The sequence below is a fragment of the Scatophagus argus genome, chromosome 1 (assembly GCF_020382885.2).
Source record: "Scatophagus argus isolate fScaArg1 chromosome 1, fScaArg1.pri, whole genome shotgun sequence".
NCBI classification, from domain to species: domain Eukaryota; kingdom Metazoa; phylum Chordata; class Actinopteri; family Scatophagidae; genus Scatophagus; species Scatophagus argus.
The window spans coordinates 29212288-29225532 of NC_058493.1; the positions used below are offsets into that span (position 1 = coordinate 29212288).

Consider the following 13245-nt stretch of genomic DNA (forward strand, 5'->3'; position numbering starts at 1 on the left):
CCGATGTATGTCACAGTGTGACACTTTGACAGGTGCGTTATTAGTGGTGTCATTAATCTGTCAGTCTGAATGTGTGTTTAAGGTTGAACATGGGAAAGTGGGACAACTCTACGTAGATGTTTGTGTCTACAACCGCAGCACACACAGACTGGAGTCATACAGACTCACACACATCTCAGAAAAGACCACCTCTGCCTCGTCAAACAAACTGCTGGGACTTTGATTATTAGAGACTAAAGGACGTGTTTGGGTTTCACCGCTTCACGCTGACTCCAATCGGCTTACGTGACCACACTGTTAAAAACTGTGAAATATTTCTTGAAATTTCTCAATGTGAGACCCTGCAAAACAGTTTTTGCACAGATCAAAATATGAAATCATTATACATATAAAGTTAGACACCCAGGTGACTTGAGTTCAGTGTGAGGTTAACATGTTGTGTTTGCAGGTGGAGGAGCTGGAGGAGAAGCTATTGGATCAGACTCAGGAGGTGGAGAGACTTCGCTCTGAACTGGTGAGACCCTGCCGGACCACATTCCTGAGAAAAAACACACAGCTTGAATAGACACACACACAGATGTGCTCAGATGTCACACAGAAATGTAAAATCCTCAGCCATGTTGGTCATGTGACATAAAAAACAGCACATTGTTGTGTACTTGTTAACACCGGAAACATGACAGAATGTATTTGTGCTGAGCAGAGATTGCAATAAAAACATTTAAAAAAATGTTTGTGTCCTCCGGTCCTGTAGGGGGCGACAGACCTGGAGAAGCAGCTGGAGCTGCTGGTGGTGGAGAACCAGCGTCTGAAGCAGGAGCTGAAGTTATGCAGGAGCTCAGAGCTTCAGAGCCCCGACGCTGCAGAGACCTGCACCTGCAGCCACTGCCCTCACAGTCAGGTATACACACAGTCAGGTATACACACAGTCAGGTATGCAACCAGCCAGGTATGAATACAACAAGATACACACACACATGCACTCGTGTACACACTGTATGTGTGTGTCCCAGGCTGGTAAACATGTGCTCATATAAACTCTGCCGCCTGCCTGCGTTCTGCAGGATGCAGAGTCCCTGCGGAGGGAGGTGTCTCGCTGGGAGAGCCAGGCCCGGCAGAGGGAGCGACGGCTGGCTGAGCTGGAGCGAGACCTGCTGGAGAAAACCAGCAGAGTGGAGAGTGTCCGCCAGCAGCTGGACGAGTCGACCCTGCGGCTGGACGACAGTCGGAGGCAGCTGGCGGAGACGAGGCGGAGGCAGGGGGAGACCGAGCAGAAGCTCACACTCCGACTACAGGAGTGTGAGGAGGAGCTCGTCAGACAGGCAGCAACGCCCCCCAGAGTCCAGGTGAGGAGAAGCTGGTCAGGGTCTGGACAGAGAATGGGCAAAGACTGGTCAGACAAATTAAAAACTTTCTAAGTTCGTCCCTCTGACGGTGTCGTGTTTCTGTCCTTCAGTACGTGACTCAGACGGTGGAGGTGGAGTCAGCTGACTCTCAGAAAGCTCTGGCTGAGCTGCAGACGAAGAACACCAGCCTGCAGGAGCAGCTGTCTGCGCAGAGGCAGCTGCTGAGGGAGCTCGAGACGCAGCTGCGGGAGTCGCAGAGGACCTGCGCTCAGCTCAGGACACAGGTAACACCTGCAGCTCACACCTGCCGGTCTGTTTCCTGTCTCACACAGCGAGACTGCAGCCTGCTGCATGAAGCGACCAGAGTGAGATGTTTCAGATGTCTGTTTCATCTGTGTGTTCAGTCAGGTCTAGGATGTGATTAGCCTAGCTTAGCACAAAGACTGTAAGCAGGAGGAAACTGTTAGCTTAGCTCCATCAGAAGAGAAAAAATACTCAGTGTTTTGTCAAGAAATGATGTTCACTTGCATTTCCTCCTGCTCACACACACATCACAGCTGATTACACTGATTAATTATTTAAATCTTATTGGTGAGTTACTCTTCATGATCCCAGATTAAAGGAAAATTCTGCCATATTTGAACCTGGCCTTGTAGTTGAACCAGTGGAACCGGTTGGCTGTAATGGCGGGGCCTTCAGTGTTTACTTTGGGTCAAACTCGTCTAGAATCTTCTGAAAGTATGTGCTCACTAGTCTGGCTTGGTGACAGGGAACCCAGGTGGGGCTGATGGGAGGGGCTGTGCACTGAAGCAGGTGATAAGATGAATGTGATGATGTGGATATGCAGACCTGAGGTCAGTTCAGCCCACTCACCTCTGTAGTTCTTCTTCTTCTCTCTGCATGCGTTCGGCTGCAGCTGCTCACCGATCGAGGCCGTCTGTGCGGCTTCCTCTCCAAGGCCATCGGCAGGGGCAACAGCGAGGTGGTTCGCAGGTTGTCCAAGGTTGGCCCCGCCCCCCACCTCCCCTTGTGACACCTCTGACCTTCAGAGGTCACAGTGAGCGCGACCTTCTGTGCTGAGTTTGGGCTCCAAAGCTGCCAAATAGACCACAAACCAGAACTTATGTAACACGGCCTTTATTGTTTTTAGATGTGAAACGGTGGTAGTACAACAAAAACCAGAAAAGCTCAGTGAGTATTGTAAGGATTATTCGAAAATCAACCACAAAGAGAGCTGCTCTAAATGAATTTGAGTGATGTGCAGTTACAGCAGCTTTTTTAAAGAAGATTCCCAAAAATAAATTGAAATGTAGACCATTTTTGGATCCCTGAGTAGTGTCTGCAGGTGCTGCTTCCAGGCTGCATATTTTGTTGGCCTTGTATGGCAGCCTGTCTGCAGCATGAGAGGGAAGACCCAGGACAGAAAAGACACTCAGAGGAGTGTAAGGACATTGTTATCACCTCAGGTCTTCTCTTGTCTGGACTGTGGACACTAAGAACAATGTTCAGAGTTAGAATAGAAGTGAGATGGGAAATAGGACAGATAATATATTTAATAACACGTGGAGAGTTTTTAGTTTATTAATTTGCTGACATTAAAAACAAGTTATTAACACATTATCATTATAGAAGAGAGTTTAAAGTTTTTTTTAAACTTAAAGGAAATGCAGTTCATTCCAGATGAGACAAATGACTCTGTAAGTTGACTCACTAACTTATGCTGGTATTTTTAAAGGGTGAATCTGTGACCTGAAATGATCTGGAAGATTTCTTTGAACTTTATGACTGAAATGTAGCAATGCTCAGACGAGGACGTCAGGAAATGTGGTTTAAACTGGTTTTACTGGGAAGCTTTGGAGCCCATCAGACCCTGTCAGATCTTCCAGTCTGTCCTACGAATCCAGTAAATCTCTCCCAGTGCTCCCTGTTGTGTCCCTTAGCACCCTTAAGGCTGCGTTCACGCTACAACCAGCAATTAAAGCTATTTCTTTATTTTATTGATTTTATTTTACTGGACAGAGGGAGAAACTGTTAGCCTAGCTGCTAGTCTGTCTGATTTACATATTGTGTGTTGTTAGCTAACCAGCTAGTCGGGCATACATTTAGCTCTTTAGCTCACCACATCCAGCCTATTTAGCCTATTGTAGCTACTTGTGTTGTGGTATTTCTGGTTCAGAATTACCACTAGTCGTTTCAGCAGTGTCCTCTAAATGCAGCAGTGAGCAAGCAGGTTAACCCACAAGCAAGCCTGCCAGGCCAGCTATATATAGCAATATAACCAGCTATATTGATTATGTAGACAGCAAGTGAGGCAGCTATTCTGCTAGTAAGCAAGGTTACCAGCTAGCAAACGAACTAGTTATCCTGTTTTCCACAAACAGGCATGCTAAGAAAAAGCTGCCGTTATGAACCGCAGCCATTTAACGTATTTAGACTAAGTTTGTGAAAAGAGAAAAAGGAAACAAAAAGTTATGATCAAGTAGTACATTTTGAGCTTGGAATGATAAACAGGAACAACTTTAGTGTAACTCCAACGCTAACCTCTAAACATTACATCTGTTCAGTACACAACACGAACATGTGAATTAGATGAAGACTTGTTGGAAGGTGGATTTTTCTTTGTTGATGGGAGCTAAGCTAGCAGTTTCCTCCTGCTCTTGTCTTCATGCTAAGCTAGGCTAAATGAGTCCTGGACCTTCCTTCACACTGGACATACAGAGATTAAACCTTTCTGTGTTGAAATGTTGGAACAGATAAATCACGTTTACCTGCAGTGTGAATGTAGCCTTTCAGACTCCGCCTCCTGAACCTTGTACACCTGTGTGATTGGATTTACCTGAGTGTTCTCTAGTGATACTACCTGGCTTAATGCTGTAGCTTCTGTTTGTTGTTAGTTTTTTTATGCCCTATGTGTATTAATCCTGGTCAAGTCTGGACCTTGGACGGGAAAAGTCAGTGAACATTTCATGGCCCAAGATGTTTATATCGATTTATCTGATACAGAATACAATTCCAAAGAATAGTTTGGAACAGTTAGTTTAAAAATGCTTTACTTTGGCTCTGATGCAGCCGTCTCACTCAACACAATCTGATTGGTTACATGTCATGAGTAACAGCTTATCAACACCAAACAATCTGAATCTGCAGGGTAACTAAAGTTATCAGATTAATATAGTGGAGCGCAATATATGGATGACAGATAGATAAATACTTCATTGATCTCGAGGGAAATTTAAGGCATCCAGCAGCTCTGTATGACCTACAGGGAGAACACCAAGGCATACCAAAACACACATGACAGATTTTTAGTCGAGTAAGAGAGGTATAACATTTAAAGAATCACACATATCAAATATACAGTAGTATAACAAATAACAAGTAAACAAATAACAATATAAAAGCTGAGAAAAGGTTGTGGCACAGAAACCTGACTGAGTGATGATCAGTCATATTCAGTGATACTGATCAGTGATAATCCAGCCTCCTGAGCCGTTGCTGTCGCTCACACTCGGTACAGTGAACGCAGTGGAGGTGGTACAGTACATGACTATCAGTGCGGGGATTGGGTCCTAGCCAGTATTCATCAGTCTAGCAGCCACACGACTTAATGTAGTGAGGACGGCTGGCACCACAGAGCGTCAGGACCCAGAAGTCAGGTCCACCTCTCCGTTGGTGGGAGGAGTTGAACACCCGTGAGGCCTGGGGGTCAAGGTACTTCCTCAGCCTGTCGACTCTACTGTGTATTTTAAACTGTAATATCAGTATATGATCTGTAGTACGCTGGGTGTTTTAGTGTAACAGAGTTTTTGTTTTGTGACACGTGATTTAATCTCTGACCTCGGACAAACTTTGCCGGTGGTCCACGCCAGATGTTGTCCGGACGTCTCTATCCTGTCTGTTTAGGAGACCGAGGCAGGACGTTATAACCAATCGCTAATCATTGTGTCCTCGGCGATCAGCAGGTGAACGGCAGGAGCACACTGTTCGCCTACCAGCTGCTGGCCTCGTCCTCCATCGCTGTGTCTTATCTGTCCTCTCTGATCGTGTCCTCCTGCCTCCTCCAGATCCTGGTGTATGAAGGAGAAATGGAGCGAGCTCAGGGTCAGCTGGAGGCCGAGATGCAGAACCTGGAGGAGGAGAAGAACCGTGTGATCGAGGAGGCGTTCATTAGAGCCGAGAGCGAGATGAAGGCTGTCCACGAGAACCTGGCGGGTTAGACTCTGTTTCCTGTTTGCCTTCCTGTGTCTCGGTGTGTGTTTGGGCTCAGCTGAGTGTTTGTGTGATCGTCGTCGTGTTTCAGGAGTGCGTATGAACCTGCTGAGCCTGCAGCCGGCACTCAGGACGCTCACCTGTGACTACAACTGTCTGAAGAGGCAGGTGCAGGACTTCCCCTTCATGCTGGACAAAGCGATCACAGAGGCCAAGCAGGAGGTGAGTGAGCACGCTCAGAAGACGACCGGCTGGGTGAGACGGCGAGGTCGGGTTCCTCAAATTTCTTACCAAAAGCATATGAAACGTATGAAAGTAAAGGAGTGAAAGTAGGTGGGCCAGCATGCAGAAAGTAGTTTTTATATTTCATCATTTCATCAGATTGTTTCTCGTTTTGATTATTAATCATTTGTCTTTGTGCGTGTGTTTGTGCGTGTATCAGATCTGTCAGGTGATCAGTGAGGTGAGCAGCACCAATCAGGAGCTGCTGCGTAAATACAAGAGAGAGATGAACCTGAGGAAGAAATGTCACAACGAGCTGGTCCGACTCAAAGGTCTGAAACATCGCCGTGTGTGTTAAAAAGGACATGACTGTGTGCTGGTTGAATGTTTAGCTGCAAATATTTAGCAGAAAACCAGAAGGGTTTTGTTGGTGTCGTGTTCGGTTCTAAACTGTGAAGCTAAAAAAACTCGCACGTGTCCCTGCTGTGTGTTTCCAAGGTAACATCCGTGTCTTCTGCCGCGTCCGGCCCGTCAGTCAGGAAGAGCAGGACTCCGCCGACGCCAAAACTATGCTGAGCTTCGACTCTGACGACGACGCCATCCTCTACCTCTCCAACAAGGGCAAAATCATGACCTTCGAACTGGACAAAGTCTTCCCTCCTCATGCCACACAGGAAGAGGTGGGTGGAGCAGACCCGAACCCGTCGTCAGGTCCCCTCTGCTGTGTCCACTCATTCACACAGGACAGGGAGACTCAGCTGAGCTTCATGTGCACTGGAGTACAGTGGAGCAGCAGCAGTGCTGCCCACACTGCTGCTGTATGGTGTCAGTCTGATAGTAGACAGACTCTCAGTGTCCCGAGGTGCTCCAGATGGGTCAGTAAAGTCTCTCTTTGCTCTGATTGGTCCTGCAGGTGTTTCAGGAAGTCCAGTCTCTGGTCACTTCCTGTATCGACGGTTTTAACGTCTGCATCTTTGCCTATGGACAGACTGGCTCTGGGAAAACCTACACCATGGAGGTCTGAGTTTTAATCTGGTTTTGTTTTGACTGTTTCCTGTCCACCAAAGAGTCCTTTGTGTGTTCTCTGAAATATTAAACATTATATTATAAACATGCGTGTGTGTGTGTGTGTGTGTGTGTCCAGGGTGTGGAGGACGACCCCGGCATCAACCAGCGAGCTCTCCGCCTGCTGTTCTCTGAGGTGACGGAGAAAGCTCCAGATTGGGAGTACAACATCACGGTCAGCATGGTGGAGATCTACAACGAGACGCTGCGGTGAGCTGATCCTGAGTCAGTCACACCACTGTGGGCTGCATTACCACGCTGTCGGAGTGTTGTTTTTGAACACATGTTGAATGTTTCCATCTGATCTGAGTTTCAGTGAGGAGCTGCAGCAACATGACATGTGATATAAATCATGATGATACTGTGAGACGACCTTAAAGCTTCTGAATGTCAGCGGCTCTTTTCCAGGTGTTGTGGAGTCCCCAGTTACTCCTGGTATTATGATCAACTGATCAACTGTGCTTGTTAGTGCCAGGCGTGAACGGGTCATGATTGGAATGGGATTGGATCTGACCAGGTCTAGAGGTAGTCTGGCTCCCACTGTGTTCTGGTCCCTGTGACACGATGGCATCCCGAGCCGAATTCAGGCATAACAAATGAAAGCCGAGTCCTGTCTGATAGCACAGAGCTGAGGCTCAAATGTCCTTGAAAGGCCACCATACAAACTCCTGAAGATTTAGGTACCAACGTGACCTTTTCTCTGTTGTCACCATCAGGACTATCTTGGACTCTTGCCTGTCTTGTGGTGAAGATTTGTGGACTGTGGGCAAACTGATCCCTGATGTCCTGCCGTTTCAGTGCCCTTATGTAAAGATGGATCATATTAACTGTCGTGTTGATCCGTCCAGCTGTTGTGTAACAGAACATCTGTTTGAAGTCTCAGAGGGCTCAGCACATGGATGCTGGATAGACGTTTTTTTGGCGGGAAGGACCAGAACTGAGACACAGATTAAACTCTGAGATTATCAGGCATCTCAGGACACACCAGTTGAATACAGGAGAGAAAACAGATTTAACTGCAGCTGAGTGTCGTCAGAGTTAGCCAGTGTTAGCTTCCTGAGGTAGCTGAAAACTTTCTAAGTTTTTCCTTTTACAGTCCTATAAAATCTTACATTTGAACATGATGTAATGCTAACAGACTGAGGCTAAAGCTAACAGAAATGTGTATAAATGTGCTTCGCTCTGATTGGACAGTTTGGGAGAAGGTTGTGCTGTGTGAGCCCTGAGTCAGAGTCTGCAGGTTGTAAAAGTCTCTGCTGTCAATCAGGAACCTGCTGGGTGAGAGTCTCACAGACAAGCTGGACATTAAGATGAACCCTGATGGCAGCGGACAGCTCTACGTCCCTGGACTGACCGAGTTCACCGTCCAGAGCCCAGAGGACATCAACAGGGTGAGAACTTCCTTGTCCTTTCAGCTGCGGCTCGCTGGTGTTTAATTTTCTGTGAAGTTCAACGTTTGACAAAAGGCCCACTTGTTTTTCTGGAAATATTTAAGATGAATTGCTAATGAAAAGAAACACATGAAGCAGATCGAAAAAATCTGTACTGTAGGTTTACCTTTGACTGTGTGTGTGTCTCACCTGTCCTCAGGTGTTTGAGTTGGGCCACATGAACAGAGCAACAGCCTGCACCAACCTGAATGAGCACAGCTCCCGTTCACACGCTCTGCTCATCATCACCGTGTCCGGATTCAACTCTGCTACTGGGACCCGCACACAAGGTATACACACACACACACACATGCTAATATTAGCATGTAGCTCAAAGCACTGCTGTGTGTGGAGTGAAGAGGAGCCTTTTGCATACAACACTGTATCATCTGCGTAGAGGTGGATGCTGTAAGTCTGTGATGTCTGTGACATTGGTTATGTGTAAATACTGCAGGACCAAGCGTAGGGCCTTGTGGTGTCCCCTGGTCCATCAGTACAGACAGATAGTACGGACAACTGTGTTTTATGTGAAGCTCTTATGTTCAGCAAAGTGCAGCAGTAAGGAAAACCTGCAGGTGTGTTGAAGCTGACTGAATCTCACAGCTGTTTTGTGGTTCCACGGCTGCAGGTAAGCTGAACCTGGTGGACTTGGCGGGCTCAGAGAGGATTGCTAAGTCGGGGGCGGAGGGCAGTCGCCTCAGAGAAGCCCAGTGCATCAACAAGTCTCTGTCGGCGCTCGGTGATGTCATTAACGCGCTGCGGAGCAAACACTCACACGTCCCGTTCAGAAACTCGCGCCTCACATACCTGCTGCAGGACTCGCTGAGTGGAGACAGCAAGACGCTCATGATGGTGCAGGTGAGACCAGGAGGAGACCCTGTTGAGGAGTTTCATTACCGGCCCAGCTGACTTTCTAAATTCCACGTGGCTGCTGGTTTCGGTTCATGTTGTTAACATCATCTTCGTTGTCCTCTCCGTACTGAATGTGACTCTGACTGCTGTCTAAACTGATGTTTCTCAGCGTGGACAGCAGCTCGTGATGCTCAGTGTCTTCATTGTGGCTTATTTTTCCCTCCGTCTCGTCTTCAGGTGTCTCCGCTGCCGAGCAACATGAGCGAGTCCGTCTGCTCGCTGAAGTTTGCTCAGCGAGTTCGCAGCGTCGAGCTGAGCTCCTCGTCCTCATCGTCCAGGAGACACGAGAACTCGTCCACCTCATCCTCGCCGACCCACGACAGCGTCGAGGTACCCCCCACACATACACACTTTTTATTTCCTGATTTGGGTTCAGGTAATACACGACCCCAAAATATTAAATATTAAATATATATATAAAATATTTGACATTACAAATAAAACATAATAAAATATGTAGGATATGTAAAATATATATGTAGGAGTAACAAGGATAAAACAACAATGATTTTAAGAGCAGTAAATAGTAAAACACAGATCAAACAATAAAGGATTACTTTGTTTAGAGAAAATAAAAAACTTTTGTTCCATCTCGACCTCCTCAGCTGGACTCCCCCCCGGTGACCCCCGTCCCTCTCCCCATCTCTCGGGCCAGCAGTGCCGGCTCCACCCTCTCCTCCGCCTCCAGGACTCCCAGCGGCTCCCGCAGGAGGTCCCAGTCACAGCTGTCTACAGGTACAAATACAAGTACACTGCAGTATAAGTACGCACAGGTATACTGATATTTCCTATAATTTCCTGATGTTCTTATCTCTGACTTTTTCTTTCAGTTGATTTTTTTAAGTCCAGTTTTTCTGTCATTCGATGAACCGTCAGTTTTCCGATGTGCTCTGATCTTTTCCTTTCTGAGCGGAGTATTTTAAGTCCTGCTCAGAGTATTTCTAGCTCCTACTTTGCAGTTAGTTTTCATTTTTTAGATTTTTTAGCATCTGCATGAATCCTGATCAGCTGTCGGTAACAGACATCGCAGTACAGACGCAGTGGCAGGAAACAGTTCAAATCGCAGAGGTTATTAAAGTTCAAATTAGAAATAATTGATTCGGGGTGAAGGAGGTTCATCACCTGCTGTCCGTATGTTCTTCTGTGTCCTCATTCTGTGGTCTGACTGGTTGGTTTACAGACAGGCAGGTAGACAGAGCCAGCCCATTGGTGGGGGACGGTGGGCAGGTAGGTAGGGCTGTTTGCTGATTGGTGGATAGCTTGGCATGGAAGCGCTGCGCATGGCATGGTGCCCCCCCCCCCCTCATCCGTCTGACGCTCCCCACCTCTAACCACAGAGCTCCACCTGCTACTCCCTGTGCGCCTGCAGGGCGGCGAGCAGGGCCTCACTGAGCCCACAAGCCTGCTGTGTGCTGTTTGTGCCGCCTGTTCGAATGCTGGACTCTCATGTTCATATTGACGTTCAAGTCACAAAGAAATGCTTTAAAGGAGGAGTATGACAGCTCAAGATGTCAGTTTCTGATTGGTCCAGGACGTGTTTAGCTTAGCACACAGAGTGGCAGGAGTAAAGTGTTAGCTTAGCTCCATCAGAACAGGAAGACTTCGGTCTGAGTCGCATTCTGTCTGTTTATCAGTCAGTTGGTTTGGCTTTAGAGAAGCTGAATGCAGCAGTTGGTCATCAGTTAGTGCTGATGCTAATCGCTGCTAAAACCTTTTTATTTTCTGTTGATGGAGCTTGCATACTCGCTGAAAGCAGTTTCCCACTGCTTTCAGCGAGTATGCTAAGCTAAGCTAATCCTGTCCTGGACGTCTCGTCCTGCTGAAGTGAAGCAAACAGCCAGAGTTTTTAACATTCACAGAACTTTTCCTTGTGACTTCAGTGTGTGTGGGTGTTGTGGGTGAGTTGGTGTCTGGGTGAGTCTTGGTGCTCCTCCCCCCTCCCCTCCCCCGCCTGGCCAGGCATCCTGCTAATGAGCTGAGGATTGTGGGATTTGTACCTCCATGTCCACACTGATGAACACACTGTTGCTGCTTGTTGTATGTTATCACAGGACTGAATCGGCAGGTAACCATAGCAACAGTCCTGATGCTTGAGGTACTGTAACACGGTGGTGTCAGTGTTAGCAAATGAAATGAGTCGGGCCATGTGCTTCTGTTGGTGAGTCTTTAAGGAGTCGCTCCCAAAGCATCAGTCTCACTTTGTGTCTGGATTCTCTTTGAAATGTTTAATAGTCGATCACTAATCAATATTCAGCTTGTATGAAATTTTCAAATTATTGCAAGAGAAATGATCAATAATATATGTGTGTGTGTGTGTGTGTGTGTGTGTTTCAAGAATTTCCCTCCAGGGATAAATAAAGGAATTCTGATTCTGATTAGCATGCCGACATTTGCTAATTAGTGCTAAACACAAAGTAGAAATGAGGATTTAAGTTTTGCAGATATTTTTAAAAGGCAGCTAGTGAAGACGTTTCTGAGTTCAGTTTGTGGCGTATGAGGACGTGGGACAAACTTCCATTAGGATCAGATTAAATGTGAAGATTAACTTTAATAACTGCGAATAAACAGACAATTCGTATCAGGACAAGTAAAAACCGACTTTGGGCAGAAGGTTTCTGAGCCATTAGTCCGACCGAGCCAGAGACGCTGTTGGGACGTTTCAGTCAGAACCCGAACGCTGGATTCAAGTCCGTCCAGTCGTTGTTGGACGTGAACATGAAGAGTTTTGAGTTGGCAGCAGTGTGGACATGTGGACACAGTGTGGTCTCGCAGTGAGACAGCCGACTGATGGTCTTTTTCTCTGCAGGACGACTGAAACTGACAGCCTGAGAGACTCGGTGGACGACCGCGGGGTGGCGGCCAGCACCCTGTCGGGACGCCACCTCCTCGTCCCCCAATGGGAGCCGGACGAAGAGCAAAGACTGCTGGGACCTTTAATCAATACAGACTGTTGTCTCTGTCGTCCACCAGCACAGGACACGGCCAGATGTTTGAAGCTTTGAATCTTGTTGGTGTGATGATTTGGTGGACGTTTGAACCGCTGCAGCGCCCCCATCTGGACTGAACTGACATTTCTATCAGATGAACAGTATACGCTTTCCAATCAGTATTTCTTTTATTGTTTCTTTGTAAAGTTGCACTTTAAATTGGTAGATTCTTTCTAACCCACAGCTCCAGATGTGGTTGATTTTAATATATTCATAATGTGGCTCTTTATTTATGTTTGAAATGCTTTAATTCTGTTTTTGTTTTGACTCCGCTTTGTCCTCTTGGTGGCTGATGCCACAGCGTTTGCTGAGGTTGATCTTAACATTCTGAGACGAAAGCTTTCTGACTTAATCCTCAGATTGTTTCTCTAACAGAGACTGTCCCTGTGTCCCCGCTGTCCTCCTTTATCCAGCTGGGGTACACCACTGATAGCGAGCTGTCCAATAAGACGTGAGCAATACGAGGAAGACTTCTTGTGTATGTGATTGTTGTTAATCCGTGTTGTTTTTCACGCAGAGTTGAACAAAAAGCCGCTCAGACGTTCGCTTTCCTGGACTGTTTGTCCTCGTGTCCTCCTGCTGTCCTCGAGTCACGTCTGTAGAGACCAGATGTTGGCACCACACCTGTAGCTGATGACACGGTGCTGATGCAGGTGGAGTTAGTTGTAGCTGTAGTAACAGGAATGAGCTGCTGATAATCAGCCTGTCTGCTTGCTTCGTCTCCGCTGTAGATTTCTACAGTTTGGGTTTTTTGTATTGTCTTTTTAATAAACGGTCCCAAACACACGTCCGTCCATGTGTGAAATGTTCAGCAGTTAAAACATCAGTCTCATGTCTCACAGAAATCGAGTCAGATGTGTTTTGTAGATGGAGAAACTTCACCCGACTTTCCTTCAGCATGTGAGGAGATCGCGGCTGAACTTTCTCTTTTGGGCGAACTGTTCCTTTACGGTTAGTGTATGAGTAAAAGTGCTTTCTCGCCACTCTTGGCGTGTCCCTCCCACCAATATCTCTCACATTAATCATTTCAATTATTGCCTAACACCATTGATAATGTAGGTTTAAACCAAACAA

At 46.9% G+C, this 13245-nt stretch overlaps 1 protein-coding gene across 5 annotated transcripts in view; it reads left to right on the forward strand.

Annotated features, from left to right (window-relative positions):
• kifc3 (kinesin family member C3) overlaps nucleotides 1-12957 on the forward strand; it is a 31558-nt gene extending 18601 nt beyond the window's left edge. For 3 of the 5 annotated variants that reach the window (XM_046398240.1, XM_046398209.1, XM_046398232.1), the window contains exons 6-23: nucleotides 449-514; nucleotides 755-901; nucleotides 1065-1346; nucleotides 1457-1630; nucleotides 2263-2349; nucleotides 5411-5558; nucleotides 5647-5777; nucleotides 5998-6109; nucleotides 6276-6457; nucleotides 6691-6795; nucleotides 6922-7052; nucleotides 8110-8233; nucleotides 8433-8562; nucleotides 8901-9130; nucleotides 9362-9514; nucleotides 9790-9919; nucleotides 10365-10411; nucleotides 11991-12957. In XM_046398240.1, coding sequence (XP_046254196.1) covers nucleotides 449-514; nucleotides 755-901; nucleotides 1065-1346; nucleotides 1457-1630; nucleotides 2263-2349; nucleotides 5411-5558; nucleotides 5647-5777; nucleotides 5998-6109; nucleotides 6276-6457; nucleotides 6691-6795; nucleotides 6922-7052; nucleotides 8110-8233; nucleotides 8433-8562; nucleotides 8901-9130; nucleotides 9362-9514; nucleotides 9790-9919; nucleotides 10365-10411; nucleotides 11991-11999 — 2388 coding nt within the window. In that variant the 3' untranslated portion in view covers nucleotides 12000-12957. The remainder of the gene's footprint in view (nucleotides 1-448; nucleotides 515-754; nucleotides 902-1064; nucleotides 1347-1456; nucleotides 1631-2262; nucleotides 2350-5410; nucleotides 5559-5646; nucleotides 5778-5997; nucleotides 6110-6275; nucleotides 6458-6690; nucleotides 6796-6921; nucleotides 7053-8109; nucleotides 8234-8432; nucleotides 8563-8900; nucleotides 9131-9361; nucleotides 9515-9789; nucleotides 9920-10364; nucleotides 10412-11990) is intronic. The other 2 variants (XM_046398215.1, XM_046398225.1) reach the window with 2 other exon arrangements.
• The last annotated feature ends 288 nt before the right edge of the window (nucleotides 12958-13245 follow it).